The sequence below is a fragment of the Miniopterus schreibersii genome, assembly GCF_964146895.1.
Source record: "Miniopterus schreibersii genome assembly, chromosome: 11".
Lineage (NCBI taxonomy): Eukaryota > Metazoa > Chordata > Mammalia > Chiroptera > Miniopteridae > Miniopterus > Miniopterus schreibersii.
In genome coordinates this window covers 25,207,241-25,224,690 of record NC_138111.1, presented here as the reverse complement: position 1 = coordinate 25,224,690, position 17,450 = coordinate 25,207,241, and the positions used below count along the sequence as shown (strand labels likewise).

Here is a 17,450-nt window from a genome sequence, read left to right as displayed (position 1 = left end):
ACTCTCAGGACTCCTGTAAGGAGGAAAGGCAGATCTTACTACTCCCTTTTTGTACATAGAACAGTGAACCCCAATAAGAATTGTTCCAGGTCATCCAGTTGGGGTGTATATTCCAGAAAAAACAAACTGATCTCCAGAGTTTGGTAAACTTGAAAAATGAGAGTCCTTGTGTTCTGTACTAGTGCTTCTCTAGCATTTGAGTCACTCGAGATCTAGTTTAAAATGCAGAGTCTGGCTCAGTAGGCCTAGGAGGGGGCTGGGAGTCTGAATTTCTAATAAGCTCCTTGTTTTTAATAAGCTTAATAATTCCCAATAAGTTCTAATAAACACCAAATAATGTGAGGCTCACCCTGCACACACATTCACACTTTGAGCACCAAAATGAGCGCTAGTTATCCTAAAGTTTCCCCGTTGCCATTGCATTAAGATAGGTTCTTATTAAAGTCTACAAATGAATTCATTTACGCCCTGACTCAAAATCAAGGTCTCTTTCTGTTCTTTGTTTTGTTTGTTTCTGGGGTTTTTTTTTAATGTAGCTCGTGTGGGCACAAAGAGCATGCAGGGGCACACGGGGGAGATGCACAGACCAGGTGGAGCACTTGGGTGGCCCTGCGTGGTCGGGCACATGACGGAACAGAGGAAGACTAGGATGGTGCACGTGCTTTGCGGGAGGGGCATGCAGTGGGGCACGTGGCTGGGAGGTGGGGACAGGCAGGTTGGTGAGGAGAAGGCTAAGGAACAGCTTGGGCTTCCCTCTGGAAGGGTCAGGCCTTGGACCAGTGGGATATTTCCATCTTCTTCCACCTTCCCTCCTTCTTTGTATTCTGACAGGGGTTTCAAGTTAAACTGACCAGTTCTGTCCAACACAGCACCTCCCCTAAGCACCAGAGCTCCAGGGCCTGTGTCCACTTGTCTTTTTCAGTGCACACTGCCTACAACTTTGTGGGTACAGGATGAGTGCCTGGCTCACGCTGGGGTGGAAACCCCGACACCTGCTTCAAAACCACTCAGAAGACAAGTGAGAGGGAGCAGTGAAGACAGACTTCCTCCATGCAAACCCAGGAATATTGGAAAAGTCACACTGGTTGGCAACATTGCGTGCTTTTGTTTGTGGGTTTTGTACTGCATTCCACTTATTCCATTAAAAGACTGTGAAGGGCTTAAAATAAACGTGCACAGGCAACATAACTGGTAAAAACAGAAATTTTAAAAAGAGCAGAAAACTTGAAAATTAGGGTCATGAGACTCTGAGAATCTGATGGGAGGTAAGGACTCTTGCTCCAGAAAAATGAATTTGCCCACCCACCCACCAGTCTGCATATCGTTTCAGCGGATGTGTGATCCCTCTGAAGCCTGCTCAGAAGCCCAGGCTATAAATGCCCGACACGGAGTAGGGACAGAGAACTGTACCATCAACTGAGCTGAAGGTGGCCACTGTATTTGGAAGCTCAAATCAGCTCTGAGGTGGACCCTGACAGCCAAAGGGAAGGGGAGCCAAGATGAACTGGAGAAAGGATGCTTCGTGTCTGATAAAAAAGAACACCAGTTTTTCAGGAAACAGAAATGCCTTTTTTAGCCCCTGACTCTCAGAGTATATCGTCATGATGAGACACGAGATGGATGGCAGTTTAGCACAGTGGTTGACAATGTGGTCTCTGGAATTTACCTTCCTAGGTTCAAATCTGAGGTCTGCCAGTTACTGGTTGTGTAGACTCGGGTGGTTTTTAACTCCCTGTGCTTCAGTTTCCCCATCTGTGAAGTGGAATTGTCGTGAGGACTAACTTAGTCAGTATATGGAAAATGCCTAAGGCAGCCCCTGTTGGCGTTCTGTGTGAGCTATGATGACCACATGCGGAGACCCCGTGGAGTAGTGGCGTGAGCACAGTCAGATTGCTTGCCTGCCTGGATTCAAACCCGACTGTACTACCTATTGACTCTGTGACCTGCCCCTCCCAAACTCATGTCTACCCAGAACCTCAGACTGTGACCTTATTTGGAGACAGGGTCTTTGCAGATATAATTAGTTAAGATGAGGTCATACTGGATTAGGGTGGGCCCTAAATCCAATGACTTGTGTCTTTATAAAAGAAGGAGGGGACATAAGCAGGGAAGAAAGCCAGTGACAACAGTCAAAGACAGGAGTGATGTGGGCTCAAGCCAGGGATGCCAAGGATTGTCGGCATCACCAGAGGCTGAGAGAGGGGCATGGAACAGATTCTCCCTCAGTGCCTCCAAAGGAACCAACCCTGCTGATATCTTGATTTCTAGTTCCCGGCCTTCTGGATTGCAACAAAATAAATTTCTGTTGTTTTAAGCCATCTAGTTTGTGGTGATTTGTTATGGCAACCCTAGGAAACTAATAGTCAGATTAGTGCACTTCCATTTCTTCATCTGTAAAATGGGAATAAAAAAGCATCTACTTCACAGAGTTAAGATTGCATGAAATAATCCGTGTAAAGAGCTCAGCACGATGCCTGTTACGCAGTATGGACAGAATAGTGTTTGCTGTTATGGGTCTAGTGAGATAGTGGGAAGTAATAGCCTCAAGGATGGTGTTAATAGCACTGTACTCTATTGTACGTCTACACTAAAATTTACTTACCCATTGCCCTATTGATGAACTTCTGTGTGGTTTCCAGTATTTTTGCTAAAATAGATAACCAGGTAATTTGTGTATATATTTTGGTACAATTCAGTGAGTAAACTAGTAGGATAAATTCTTAGGAGTGGATTGCCGATTCAAGGGCGTGTGTGTTTGGATAGATACGGCTTCACTTGCCTTGACAGGGTATACCAAGGTCGACTTCTCTTCTGTGCGAGAATGCTGGTCTCCCCCCATCTGGCGGACACTGGGAAGTCTCAGACTTTTATCTTTGTCAATCTGATAGAGGAGAACTGATGTCTCACTTCTCAATTGACTTTCCTATAATTATGAGTAAGCTTCTTATCTGTTCATAAACTTATTCGCCATTTGTATTCTTATGTGAATTGCCTGTTCCTTTTCTCTTCCTAAATTTTCACTGGGCTGTTCATTTACCTATCATCTATCTATCATCTATCTATCTATCTATCTATCTATCTATCTATCTATCTATCTATCTATATCTATCTATCTATCTATCTATCTATCTATCTATCTATCATCTGTCTATCTATCTATCTATCTATCTATCATCTATCATCTATCTATTTAGCTTTCTTTCTATCCATATCATTGTCTATTAAACAAATTAGCCCTTTGTTCAATGTGCAGCAGATATTTTCCCCCTGATTTGCCATTTACCTTTAGGCATTGTTAGTGCTAGTTTTCCTATTGGCTTTTCAGAAAATATAAAAATGCTCTTTATAAAGGGATACCTGTTAATACGTGCTGTGAGGCAAGGTGATAAAGCTTGTGCTTGTAAAGTGGAAAACAAGAACAGGTGTGAGCTCCACGAGTTTTTCTAAAAGCTAATTTTATCTGCCAATGGTTTTGACTTATGACTGTCAAAACAAATAATCCCGCTAGGCGTTCATTCATTTATTCAACTAACCTGCCTTCAGCCCTGAGAGGTGCGGGGCTTTGTTTCGGACCAGGGGACACAGAGGTGCTTGCCCTTGAGCAGCCTTGAGTTTTAGGTGGGGAGTTTCGATAAGACGACGCCTCTGATGGCAGAACTCTGACGACCTCTCCCATTTGTGTTAAGACATTTGGTTGCCAGGACCCTTTTAAGTGCGTGTGGAGAAAGATGACACAGGAAAGACAGCGGCTGATGAGCACACGGCGGCCTGAGCTGGGGGAGCCGGAGAGATGTGGGGAGGAGCTGCAGCATGGAGCAGGGCATGGAGCAGGGCATGGAGCAGGGCATGGAGCTCAGGGCATGGAGCAGGGCACGGAGCAGGGCACGGAGCAGGGCACGGAGCAGGGCATGGAGCTCAGGGCATGGAGCAGGGCACGGAGCAGGGCACGGAGCAGGGCACAGAGCTCAGGGCACGGAGAGCAGGGCATGGAGCTCAGGGCATGGAGCAGGGCATGGAGTTCAGGGCATGGAGCAGGGCATGGAGCTCAGGGCATGGAGCAGGGCACGGAGCAGGGCACGGAGCTCAGGGCATGGAGCTCAGGGCATGGAGCAGAGCACGGAGCAGGGCATGGAGCAGGGCACGGAGCAGGGCATGGAGCTCAGGGCATGGAGCAGGGCATGGAGCTCAGGGCATGGAGCAGGGCATGGAGCTCAGGGCAGGCGGGCAGGAGCTCAGTTCAAAGTCTTTCCCTGTGACCCTGCTGCTTCCAGTGACAATGCACTGGCTCAGCTGCCATGATGACCTCAAGAGATGCCAAAGAAAAACACCCTGGGCCTTTCTTGTTTAACCCATTAGAGAACTTTGACGGACCTGTGGACCTTCGACGCCCAGTGTGCCCTGGAATGGAGCTTGTAGAGGCTGCAGAGAGTGATGGAGTCACTGTGTTTAGTTTCTCTGATTTTTCAGAAGGTACTTTCCCATATGACTAAGAGCATGAGATCAGCCACGGAAAATAAGTGCACACAGGCCCGAAAACAGTCTTTTAAAGACTGCTGGTCTCTGAGTCCCCGTGCTGTCCACTCAGTGGCCCCAAACATGTTTTTCATAGTAGAATCAGGTCTTGAAGGGCCTTAAATCTCATCTTGTCAACTCCCCAATGGCCACATATCCGCTGTACTTTTCCATTTATGTGATGTTCAAAAACAGACCAAGCTAATCTATGGTTTTAAAAGTCAGAACAGTAGTTACCATTTAGGGAGATGGTTTGGAAAGGGGCTATGAGAAAGCTGGGAATGTGCTGCATCTTCATCCGAGTGGTGTTTAGATAGGTGTATGCATGTGGGAGAATTCAGCCAGCTGTCCCCTTACGATTTGCACACTGGGTTGTATGTAACCAATTCCTTATTTAAAAAGACAACTAATAGCTGCCCAGTGAAAGAGTAGGAGCCCAGAGCTGAGCTCCAGCGTGAAACCCAGCAAGACCGTCATTGCCCTTGCCTTGGCCGCTGTACTTTCATTCGTGCAGCTGAGATAGCGTCATGACTTTGGGGACCAAACCTCACACTGTTTGACTTACATTTGACTTACATTTGGGTTGTCAAGTCACTTGAGAAGCCCTAGATCTTTCTTGTGGCTGCTCAGCCCATCCAGTGCTTGTGGGGTTGACTTGTTGGGCTGTTTCCTTGTGGGACTGAGGCAGGGGCATAAAACCCAGCAAGCTGAACCTCGTCATCTTTTATCTCATTTCCTCTTCATAGCACCTATTGCGCCCTCACTTTACAAACGAATCCGTGGGACACTGAGTGACGTGCCCGAGGCTGCCGAGCCAGTAAGAACAGCCCAGGTCCGCATGACCCTGGTCCAAGCTTTCACCTGTCACCAGGCTGACCCGACAGGAGGCTCATTGGTAAAGCTGGGCTAATGACCCAGCTTGTCCCCGCTCTGAGGATAGTAGATGAAGAGACAATGTCTGTGACATCTCCCCAGGGATTTCTGTGTCTTAGCCCCCCAACATTAAATGATAAATTTTAAAAACACCATGACAGATCAAGAGAGGGACATGAGAGAAAGGAAAAACTTGATGTCTCAGTACTTTAATGGCACTTTTCGTGCCATTTTTGAACAAAGGACCCCACAGTCTTATTTTTGCACTGGACCAGCCGCGCCTGGGGGAGTCGGCAAGGCAGGAGGAGCAGCGCAGGCCCCATTCAGGACTCCCTGGGGAAGCGAGAAGGCGGGGGATCGGGACCCGGGTGGCTGGGGGAGCTTGGCCCTCTCCGTCGTCGGGCTGTCTCCCTCTCCTTGTCTGTGTGGATGGCGTCGTGGGTGACAACACGCCCAGGCTACAGGGGACATGAATCTGCAAGCCTGAAAGTGATTGTTGTTTTATCAGCTGCAAAGGTCTCTGCACATTGGAGTGGTTATTGGTATAATGATTGCGTCACGATTTACGACCCTGTTCTAAAACATAAACACTGAGGAAGCCCCCACCAAAGCTTCCATTACCCGCTGTCTACCCCCTTCACACGCTGCCCAAACCACCGTTGCCAACTGAGGGCCAGTTGCCCGTCTCCGCTGCAGATCCCCGGCCTGGGATAGCATGTGGTTGCCCAGCCTGCTCCTGGGGGACTGGCCCCAGGACTGTATTCCGGGCTGACCCGCAGTCAGGGCGCCTTGAGCGAGGCCATGAGACGGGAGCAGGCCAGGTGTGACTGCTGCTCTCGCCCACCCAGCCTGGGGGCCGAGAGGTGTGGGGCCACAGTCTCCTCTGCCGGGCGGGAAGCCCAGGAGACTGTGGGGGGGGCCACACTCACCAGTAAGGAGGCTGGGGCGCCCTGCGGACTGGGTACGGCTTCAGGCCGCGTGGAGTGGGAGCCCCAGGCTGAAAGGGCGGCCTGAGCACGGCCCGGAGGACTGGAGTCCCAGGGTGCTCAGGGGGGAGTGGGCTGAGGTGCCTCAAACCCCAGGACTGGGGGGTTGCTGTTTGTCATAATGGGGACTATTGAGGAGGCTTTCAGCTTGAGAGCAGCACCCGAATTGATTTTCGGAATGATCACCTGGAGGCTGAGCTGAGTGAGGACAGGAAGGTAGGCGAAGGGAGGCAGGGAGACCGGTCGGGAAGCTGTGTTAACAGATTTAAAAAGACAAGCACCGTGAGTGGGAGAGGAGGGGCAGACACGAGGATGTTTAGGAGGTAGGAGTCTAGTCACAGGAGAGCAAATAATGTCTGGCTCCACTCGGATGAGGCACGGGGAGCAGTCAGGAGGTCGAATGGTGGCTGCCAGGGGCTGCGGGCGAGAGGAAGATGGGGAGCTGGTGCTTAACGGGGACAGTTTCAGTTGGGGAGATGGCTGGCGGCGATGGTTGCACAGCAATATGAATGCACTTAATGCTACAGAAATTTACACTTAAAATGATTTAAATGGTAAATTTTATGTTATGTTTATTTTACAATTTAAAAAAACCTGTAATATTCAAAAGAGAGAGAGCCGGAGAGAAAGGAGTGACAGGCGTGGGAACCTACCGGAGCTGGGGGAGTGGGAAGAGGGGAGTGCAGGCTGACTCCAGGCCTCTGGCCCGGGCGGCAGAGGTGCCACCACCCAGGTGAGGACATGGTGGTGGTGGTGAGGTGGGCCCTGCTCAGGGTTGGGCACGTTGAGCCTGAGGGACTCAGGAGAAGTGCCCAGCGGGGAGCCTTAGCCGGAGAGAGACCATCTGAGTCATCAGCTTATCGCTGGTAACAGACCTCACATGGGAGATAAGAAGCCCCAGGGGAGTGTGAGAAGTGAGAAGAGGGCAGAGCCCAAGGGAACATCTGGGCAAGAAGAGTTCGTCATCAAGGAGACTGAGAGGAGGGGCCGAAAGGGAGGAGGGGAACCGAGAGCCTGAGCTCTGCTCTTGGGCTGTAAGGAGCAGGGGCTCACTCTGGGTGCCCGAGTGCTGTGAAGGGTGGGCCTCCTGAGGACTGCGGGAGGACAGGGGCCTCGTCAGAATCCAGCATGAGCCACAGCAATGCCGGCCTGAGGGAGCAGGGACCCGGCGCTTCTGGGGACACGACGTTCTCCTCTCTCAGCCCCATGAACTCACCCCCCACCTCGTGAGGACTCTCACTCCGCACACATCTCTTACCTCATAGTCTCAGCTTCCACACGTCCACCTCCCTTCACCCCAGCTTCCCCTACCACCTGCCCCATTCTCTCTATGTCCCAATTCAATGCTGGTATGGGTTGAATTTATCCCCCCAAAAAGGTGTACCTATAAATGTGACCTTATTTGGGAATAGGGTCTTTGCCAAATGATCGAGTTCAGATAAGGTCGTGAGAGCAGGCCTTCATCCGAGATGACTGGTGTCTTTATATAAAGGGGACATTTAGACACAGACACGTACAGAACTGGGAGACGGCCAGCTCAAGCCTCGGGACACCTGCGGCTCCCAGAGCGGGGAGGGAGGCCTGGAACAGATTGGCCCTTCGAGCTCTCAGGAGGAACCAGCCCTGCCCACAGCTACATTTCGGACTTCTAGGCTCCAGAGCTGAGAGACATAAGTTGCTGTTGTTTAAGCCACCTAGTTTGCAGTAGGACAACCCCAGGAAACTAATACAAATGCCAGACAGTAAAGGAGCTCATTTCATCCAACTCCTCCTTTTTCCGTGCCCCAGGCCACCTCATGGTCGTTCATTGGCTTGAATCAGGCACCTTTTCTGTCCAGTCTGCTGGGGGTGGTGACATAAAGTATGGCTGTCCCTCAGAGGTGCCCCTTGAAGGAGGGCAGAGGGGAGACAGCTCCCTCAGGAGGAACAGGGTGCTCTCAGGCGCTCTGTGTCCCTGAAGCCAACAGAAGAGAGAAGCGCAGGCTTCAGGGTGAGGGCTCATGGCATCACCGGTTAGCCAAAGTGTCTTCCAGCCCTGGCCAGTGTGGCTCGGTTGGTTGGAGTGTCATCTCTCACACTGAAAGGCCCTGGGTTCTATTCCCAGTCAGGGCATGTACCCAAGTTGTGGGTTCAATTCCTGGTCAGCAACTGATAGATATTTCTCTCTCACATCGGTATTTCTCTCTATCTCTCCCTCTCCCTTCCTCTCTCTCTTAAAATTCAGTTAAAACATATCCTCTGGTGAGAATTAAAAAAGCAAAACACAGTGTCTACCAAAAGAGAAGAGACAAAGACAGGAGGAGATGGGATATGAAAAAAACTTTGTAAATCACCCTTTCTTCGCCCACTATCCAGACATTCACTGTGGCTGAAATAAGAAGATGGTATAACTGGAAAATATTCATTTGAACTTGTGACTCAGCTCCTCCTGACCTCAGGGAAGTGTATTCCATAAATCAAGATGCTCCTCCAGCACCTCCTCCCAAGTGTTCCCACAGTGGCGGAGGCCGGAGGAGCCATTAGCAGAAGTGACGGGACCCACTTCGGCGAGAGATTTAAAGGCTTATTTGGTTCTCCAGGAGCGTCCCTCTCCAAGCTCTCATTTCTGAAGCTTCCTGATGGATGACCTCAGCCCTTGACCCATTAATTTTTATTGTCTAACCCGCCTCGTTTTATTTCCTGGCACAGCTTGTAAATTCTGTTTTTATTTCATATGTAGCAGCCGTAGCTTAAGGCTGCTGAGAAGCAGTGTGGCCAGACGTGCTGTTAGTGTAATATACACATGAGCTTTGAAAGATTTAAGGTTTTAAATTTATTGAGCTGCCCCTTATTTTTCTCACCAACTCCTACTCAGGACCCAGTTTAGAAAGCAGGCAACGGGTGCTGTTCCGCTTCGGGTGGGCCACGCTGGGAGCCCTGGCAGCTTCATCACCTCTCCTCCCTGGCCATCCCCTCTTGGGCCCCCAGCCCTCCCAGATCTAGTCGCATCTTTCCATTTTAAAGGTGAGAAAAGAGAGGATCCAAGAAGAGAAGGGACTTGCCCAAAGTTCCAAGGACAGGAGACCAAAACCCAAATGTGCTCGTTCCCTACTAGCAGGTTCACCAGGCACAGGGCTGGACGCAGGTCTACCCGAGGGAAGCTACCGTCTGATGTGTGCAGGGGAGCAGGGTTGGGGAGAGGTGGCGACTCAGGCAGCAGCCTCACAGTGGCTCCCATTTGTTGAGCCTGCCTTGACCACGCACCAGCCCCAGGCCTTGTACCTTATTTGCTTATTGCCAGTTAATCCTCACAGCACCCTAGGGGGTGAGTACTATTACCCTCCCACTATATAGAAAAACAAATCCAGTCCAGTGATTTTCAGCTTTTTATTTTAGCAGCTGAATCCTCTTTTCGAGGGAACTCTTATATGAAACCCCAAATAAACAAATCAGGTAAAATCAGGGTTGAGCCCACTCGGCTAGTCTTTCTGTCTTAACCTGACCTCCCTACCCCTGCCCTCCCGCAAGGGCCCTGGAGAGGCTTTCTCAGAGCCTGAGATCTCCCCTGGCACAGTTTAAAGACCATTCATGTGATCTAGTTCTTGGATTTCTCCAAGAGGGATGGGTTACGTGCAAAATTTCCCAGTCCATTAATGCTCATTTTACAGATGAGCAAATGGAGGCCCAGAGGAGGAGAGTTACCACCTCAACTCTAACTCCAACTCAAGTCTTAGGAATCTCAGGCCTGTGTCCATCCATGACAACTCTTTTATTAGGAAACAAATGCCTTTTATTAACAGGTGTAACATACCATGTCTTCCAAGCCATATTTTAAGGCTGAGCTTGCAGTGGGCCCCCCTTTTCTTCCCCACTTCCAGTTCCCCCACATCACCGACCACAGGAGGAGAGTCTTGCTTTAGAGAAACCATCCTTGGGAGCCAAGTAGATGAGTGTGGCTTGAAGCCGACAGCTTGAAAGTTTACCTTAGGAGTTCTCCACTCCTCTCAGCTTATTTAATGAAATGCCTCATCGCTCTATAATATTCACAGGACACTTGACATTAGAAAGGGCCTTTTAAATCCTCTGGAATCGGATTTTTTAATTCAACAGCACCTTTGAGTGTGTAAGTGGATCATTAACTTTCTTGTGTGTGCTAAGAGAGACTTGATCCTCAGGAAATTTAATGATTGCACCCCTCAGCGTGGCCTCCCCCTGCAGGTCCCTCCTTCAGCAGACCCCATAGTTCCCATCTACTTCTCTCTTCGTGCCCCCTCCCAGTTCCTTTTTTCCAAGGTGGCTTTGATATGGATTCCTTTCTCCCCTGGCCCCTCTTCCTGCCTCATCCCTCTTCTGGGGTCTGTCCATGACTTTTTCTAAGGATTTTAGTGCAAATTATCTAGGAACTGAGTCAGCTGGCAAAGATAACAAGCAGGGGAAGCTCCCTGGGTCCCAAACCTGTCCTAGTTGTTCCCATCCCTATGACCCTTCTTGAGTGAGTCTCAATGGCCCCCTCTTGTGACCCAGGGGTGAGTCTAAGGCTGTTTTCCCATCTTGGTTTTATGAGATTCCAATTCCAGGAGCAGTTTCTCAGACACATGGTTTCATGGTCAAAAAGGATAGGAAATTCTGCCTGTAACCTCCCCCTCTTGGAGATATCGGCATATGGAACATACCAGAATTTTTGAGAAGTCCTGCAGCCCAGAGTCCTGTGGAAAGTTCACGTAACCCAAACCTGTTTGAGCACCCAAAACATGTTTTGCAATCCACCTAAGAGACGCTAGTTTGGAGGTATCTCTGGGAGTTGGTTCTGAAAGATTCTAAGCCCTTGACTAGGGTTCCTCTTGGCCCTGAGATGGAGAGCTCTCCTGACTCCACTTAGGAAAAGCCAAATTAGGTTGTTCTCTGGGAGCCTTTAGGAAGGTTTTTCCATCTATACCAGACCACTGTCAGCTGCTTGTGCTTTCTCTGGAAGTAAATAGAAATGAATTGGGGGTTGGGGGCACTTATGGTCTGAACATTGCATTAGGGTCTGGTTAAGGGAAGACGTCTGGTCAGGCAGAGCCATTCTTAGACAAAAGGATGGCACTGGGGGTTTCTGTATTTGGGAAGCAAGTTCTTTCTTATCAAGCCAGCTGTCACACACACTTGGATTTCTTCTACAAAATGCCCACACATGCACAAACCTACATTAATAACACGTATCTCTGCCTGCTGAAATGGAGGCTTTCTCTGTTAGCTTAGTGAACTTCAGTTTTAGTTTATTTTTATTACTTTGTTTTTAATTAACAATTAATACCACTTTTTTGATTGATTAGTTGGTTGTCTTTTCGTAGCTTTTATTTCTCTCTACTCTGAAAAATTCCCTAAGTCATTTCATAGATGAGTCATGGGTTTTGTTTGTTTGTTTGTTTGTTTGCATGGGAAGGGGGTGTCTAAAACACAAACTGCTGTGAAAAAGATGATACTGACTGTATAAGTTTGCTAGGGCTGCCATAACGAAGTACTACACACAGAAATTTATTGTCTCAAAGTTCTAGAGGCTAGAAGTTCAACATCAAGGTATCGGCATGGTTGGTTCCTTCCAAGGGCTGTGAGGATCTGTCCTAGCCTCTCTCCCAGCTTCTGGTGGTTTGCTGGCAACCTTTGGTGTCCTTGGCTTGTGGAAGCATCACCACAATCTCTGCCTTCATCATCTTCACATGGTGTCTCCCTGCATGCCTGTTGGTCCAATTTTCCTCTTTTTATAAGGACACCAGTCACGTTGGATTGGAGGCCCACTCTTCTCCATGACCTCATCTAAACTTAACTAATTATATCTGCAAGGACCCTATTTCCAAGTAACGTCACATTCTTATTTGCAATGTGGTACTGAGTTGCTGAAGTACTGGAGGTTAGAACTTTAACATATGAATTTGGGGGCACCCAGTTCAACCCATAGCCGTTCTGTGCGGCGTCCCACACCATTTAAGGAAGGCCGGAGCCACGGCCTCACCTGTTGGCCGTCAGCCCAGAAGGAAGGCCGATGCTCAGCTCCCGGTAGGCTGAGGGTCAGGTGGGAACAGGCTCGCACAGGGATGCCAGCGGCTTCTACAGCAGGCTGGCATTTCTTTCTACGTGGAGAAGAGCCCAGAGTCTCGTTAAGCCTGTCTCACTGGACCAGCAATGGCAGGTAGAGAACTGGAATTGGGCTCATTTCAGTAAAAAACTTTCTGCCATGCGCGTGGCCCTGGGTTGGGCCCTCAGGAGAGCGGGATGGAGCAGACCCAGGCCCCGCCGGGTGGAAGCCCAGGCAGTCAGGCGCAGGCCGTGCGGGGAGGTGTGGACCCAGTGCTGTGGCCAGGAGGAGCTTTGCTTGGTGAGGGGACACTGAAGCCTCACAGGGAGAAAGGTACCATGTGAGCTGGCCTTGTCATGCTATGAGACAGTTGCAGCCAAGCCGAAGGACAGAAGGGCCTTAAAATGTCATTGGGTCTCTTAGGTTAGGCCCAAGGCAGTGGGGTATAGTGGGGAGCACCTGGGGCCCAATGGTAGGGATCCTGAGTCAAACTATAAGCCATGCCTCAGTTTCTTCATTGATAAAATGGTTTTAGTTAAAACCATTTAGTTAAATGGTTTTACTCATAATTAGTGGTCATGCCAATACAATAAATTACGATTCATTCAGTCACGTGCCCTCGGGACTTTTATCTTTTATCATCGAGATCAAATGAGTTCACAGGTGTGAAAACATCATGGTAACAGGGAATAGCAGCAACAGGATCCAGGCATAGGTTTAGGTCTCATGCATGCCAGGGGACGTGAGCAGCAGCCTTCTCTTGCAAAGGAGAGCAACCTGGGGCATGGCAGATCTGGACACGGGTCTCCCTGGGGCCCCCTCCCCCTCTCCAGGCCAATGACTTTCCCCCTCTGCGCCAGCTCCCTCAGGAATGAAGGAAGGGTCTGAATAAGGTGTTCTCCTCTGGCCAGGACTTAGGTGATTCTATGAAAAAGGTGTCAGCCCAGCGGGCGTGGCTCAGCGGTTGAGCATCTATCTAGGAACCAGGAGATCACAGTTCGATTCCCGGTCAGGGCACATGCCCGGGTTGCGGGCTCGATCCCCAGTCGGGGGCGTGCAGGAGGCAGCCGATCAATGACTCTCTCATCATTGATGTTTCTGTCTCTCCTTTCCTCTCTCCATAATCAATACAGATATATATATTTTTAAAAAGGTGTTGGGATACAATGGCTGGAGCAATGAGGGTTCAGAAAGCCAACAGACCTGGGTTCCAGTGCTGGTTCTGCTGATTCTTGACATGTGATTTCTGGGAGTCTCTCAATGTCTTCATCAGCAAAATGGAGATAACAACTAATACCTACCTCAGAGGTTAAATTAGGAAATCCTTATGAGTTGCTTAACACGTGGCTTGACACACGGTAGGAAGAGTTAACATTACTGTTGGCTGCTGCTTGTGAGGATTGAATGACATGTTGCAGGTGAAGGGCCTGCAGGGAGCAGGCGCTCAGTTAACCAGTGATACTCCCCCACTTTTAAGAACAGCGTTGGCAGAGTTTCCAGCATTCATGTTGTCCATCGGGATGTGGGATGGAGGGTGGAGGATTGTACAGCAAAGTATTTAAACTACTTGAAGAATAAAATAGTTTTCAGGCACTCATAAGCCATTTATAATCACCTCTTTTACTCATAATTAGTGGTCATGCCAATACAATAAATTATGATTCATTCAGTCACATGCCCTGGGGACTTTTATCTTGCATGGTTTTATTATGGAATTTATTAGTCCAACTTTGTGCAGTATTCCACAATAGTAATCGTTACCCTGACGATTCATAAAACATGGCCAGGCCACCATTTGAATGACGAGCGTTTATTTTTTCTGAGAGCAAATCCAAGAAGGGTCTTTCTAAGATCATTCTCTTTCTGGTAGGTCTTAGATCAGCACAGAAATTCAGAAGACAAAGACAAGCTCTTCACAATGTCCTACAGACGAGAGCTGGAGAAGTACCGAGACCTGGATGAAGATGAAATCCTCGGAGCCCTGACGGAGGAAGAGCTCAGGACCCTGGAAAATGAGCTGGATGAGCTGGACCCTGATGTGAGTAAGGCACTAAAGGGGACCACCTTGTCACAGTTACAGGGACAGCAACTATCACCACCTGGGGGAGGGACAGGTGCAGACTTCCTGAAGCTGCCACTTCCCCTTTCCTTCTATGGCCATCACGTTGGAATAACATTGCCTTTGCAGTAGTGTGTGTGTGTGTGTGTGTGTGTGTGTTGTATTGGTCAGAGTTCTCTAACAGAACCAAGAGGATGTATATACATATAGAAAGAGATTTATTATAAGAAATTGGCTCACACGATTATGGAGGCTGACAAGGCCCAAGGTCTGCAGTCGGCAAGCTGGAGATCCAGGAGAGTGGATGGTGTAGTTTTCGTCCAAAGGCTGGCAGGCTGGACAGCCAGGAAGAGAGAGCCGGTGTTTCAGTTCTGCTCTTCTCTTTGATATCCCATAACTTAGGTACTATGATGTAAAATGAACAATACTTAAATGCTACAATATAAATTCAGTACCTATGTTACACATTAAGAGACTAAGAGGGAAGAAAACAAAGATATTTACTTAACACACACACCTGCAAATATATTTATAACAAAATAGGAAAGAAATACTCATGATAATTATAGTCCTTGTTTCTCTAACGAGTCACATGGTTACAGCTGGTATTTATAACTACTACCTTCTTCCAGTACCTATTCTGTATTCCCTTTGCCTTTGGCAAGCACTTAGCTGGTCATGGTTCCTTGCCTGGTTGGATGACCCAAACCTTCATTCCTGAAGGGTCTGGGCCATTAGTGGTCCTGCCTGGATTGGGTTGTAGTTTTCCATTGACTTTAATCACGGGCATGGTAATAGTAAGAAAGCCCTAAGCAATCTCCTATTGCAGACATGTACTTCCTTACCTCCACTGTGGAGCAGCAGTCCGATTTCCCCTTGGTAATTAGGGTCAGTCACCCCAGCCGATACGGAAACTCCTTCTCAGCCTATTGTTCAGACGTATGAGGAGCCAAAGTGGCCGGGCGCCAGTCTTGTCTTCCAGTCGGGTGGAATCGTTGTGCCACCGGGAGGAGGCATTTCTCCCTTTGGAACTAAGTCCTCTAGGCCAGCAGAGCATAAGGTCACAGGAACAGGCAGCAAACATTTTGCTGGACGGGTGGATCCTGGCTGTGGGAAAAGCAGCTCCACGTGCTGGACGCTGGCGCGGAGCGTCTGCAGGCGCCTGGAGAACTGTGGTCCGGCCTTGCAGGGTACTGCCGCCTAGCTAGCACTGTGACCGAGTCTGCAAAACCCCTCCCGCCATTCCATCCAGGCAGCTGCTTCGGGACGGGGGGGAACGTGTGTCATGCAATGAATTAACTAAGAAATAAAGGACTAGAAGAGCCTCTTGCACTTGTTTGATGTTTTTATCACTGCATTTCATAGTTGGCACACTTAAAATTGTATTTCATGCTCAGAATTTGCCTCTGCTGTTAGAATCACAGCATCAAAAGGCAGAGGCTCCTGGTCACGTCTGTGGTTTGGCCAGGTACCATGGAGCCACGGGCTGGGTTAGGGAGGATTCCTAGGTGGCCTGCTAGACAGGAGCCTTCATTCCACATCTCTCTCAGGTACGCAGGTCGATGACCAGCAAGGAGAAGGCAGATAGTGAATGTCACTGAATTTAGTGGATTTTCCATTTAATATATTTTTAAATTATAAATGGAACATTTTGCACCTTTTAAAAAAACTTGTCATTGCTCAACTCTAGTTTAACAGTGACCGTGAAAAAGAACACTTCTGTACCATTTCAAGTAGCCAGCTGATGTAGAGGCAGTGTGGGTTGGCGGGAGAATGCGGGACTAGAGGCTAGATGGCCCAGTTCCACCCCTGGCCCTGTCTCTTACACTCCATGTGGCTTGAACCAGTTGCTGTCCTTGCCTAGGCCTTAGTGTCCCCATCCATAAAATGATGGAGTTGGTTGATTCCTTTCAGGACCAAGCTTCCATGAGCTTATCACCTCGTCTCCAGATTTGATTAAGTGGCTTCTTTGTAGATAACCCAGAATCCTTGTCTAGGGGTCCTGAGTCCCAGGCCCCATAGAATGACAACTCCTTCCAGCAGCACATGCTCGTCTTGCTGTTCGCGGCTCCTCCTGTCCAGCCATGAGGAGATGGCTCCCTGATGAGGTTCCTCAAGTTGATTAGAAAGCAGCATTGGTGGGAGGGCCTTGGGTTCCCCCCCTTCCCCTGCATCATGGCTCCCTCTTAGCCTGGGTTTCATTATAAACTAGCCATGTGGGCAAGAAACAATCAAGCTTCCAGCTTTGCTGCTATAATATTATTCTGTTCTAATTCTATCCTAGATCATTGCCGCAAGAACAGCTTTAAAAAGTGAGGACAAAAGGGGGGGGGGGGTTGCTACTCGTAGTCAACTCTGTAAACGTGGCTCAGTTACCTGCCAGGCACCAGGCCCTGCCCAGGCCGCTGCCAGGGGAGCTGGTAGGGATTCTGTCCGGTGGGCCAGGCGCAAAACAAACTCCGATCTAAATGGGAGCAGATGGGGGCTCAGGGAGAGGATTCATTCTTACTGGCGGGAGGCTTCACAGAGCAGGTGACATTGGAACTGGGCCCTGGGCTTTTCTAAGTCAAGAATAAAAACAAAGAATTCTGGGCCTAGTGAAGGCCATGAGCAAAGGGTCTTATACAGAAGGTAACCGGGGACAGGGAGTCTCATGGTTTCTGTGAGGGTTAGACGGGCCTGGAAGGGCTAGATAAAGCAGGGAGGGGGCTACAAAGTGGGTGGACTTTCTCAGTAGGCCCAGGGAGCCTTTGAGGGACAATGATTTGGTGGGCTTGCTGTCTTAGCACAGATGGACTGGAGGAGATGCCGGGGAGATGAGTGAGAGGCCGAGGGGCTCATGTGGGAACCCCATTGTCCTGCCCAGCCTGGGTGGGAGAGTTCTTTTCTGACAATAAGAAAGGGCTCCTGCCCCTCTCCACAACCCTCCCAATATGTTGCAGAATCTTTACTGTGCCCAGGGCGAAGCACAGACCGCAGTGGCCCT

General features: G+C 49.2%; 1 protein-coding gene across 2 annotated transcripts in view; it reads left to right on the top strand.

The window, feature by feature from the left end:
* The window catches only part of TMOD1 (tropomodulin 1), a 70,431-nt gene that overhangs the window by 4,918 nt on the left and 48,063 nt on the right, over positions 1–17,450 (top strand). For both annotated transcript variants that reach the window (XM_081152174.1, XM_081152175.1), the window contains exon 2: positions 14,276–14,443. In XM_081152174.1, the coding sequence (XP_081008300.1) occupies positions 14,324–14,443 (120 nt within the window). In that variant the 5' untranslated portion in view covers positions 14,276–14,323. The remainder of the gene's footprint in view (positions 1–14,275; positions 14,444–17,450) is intronic.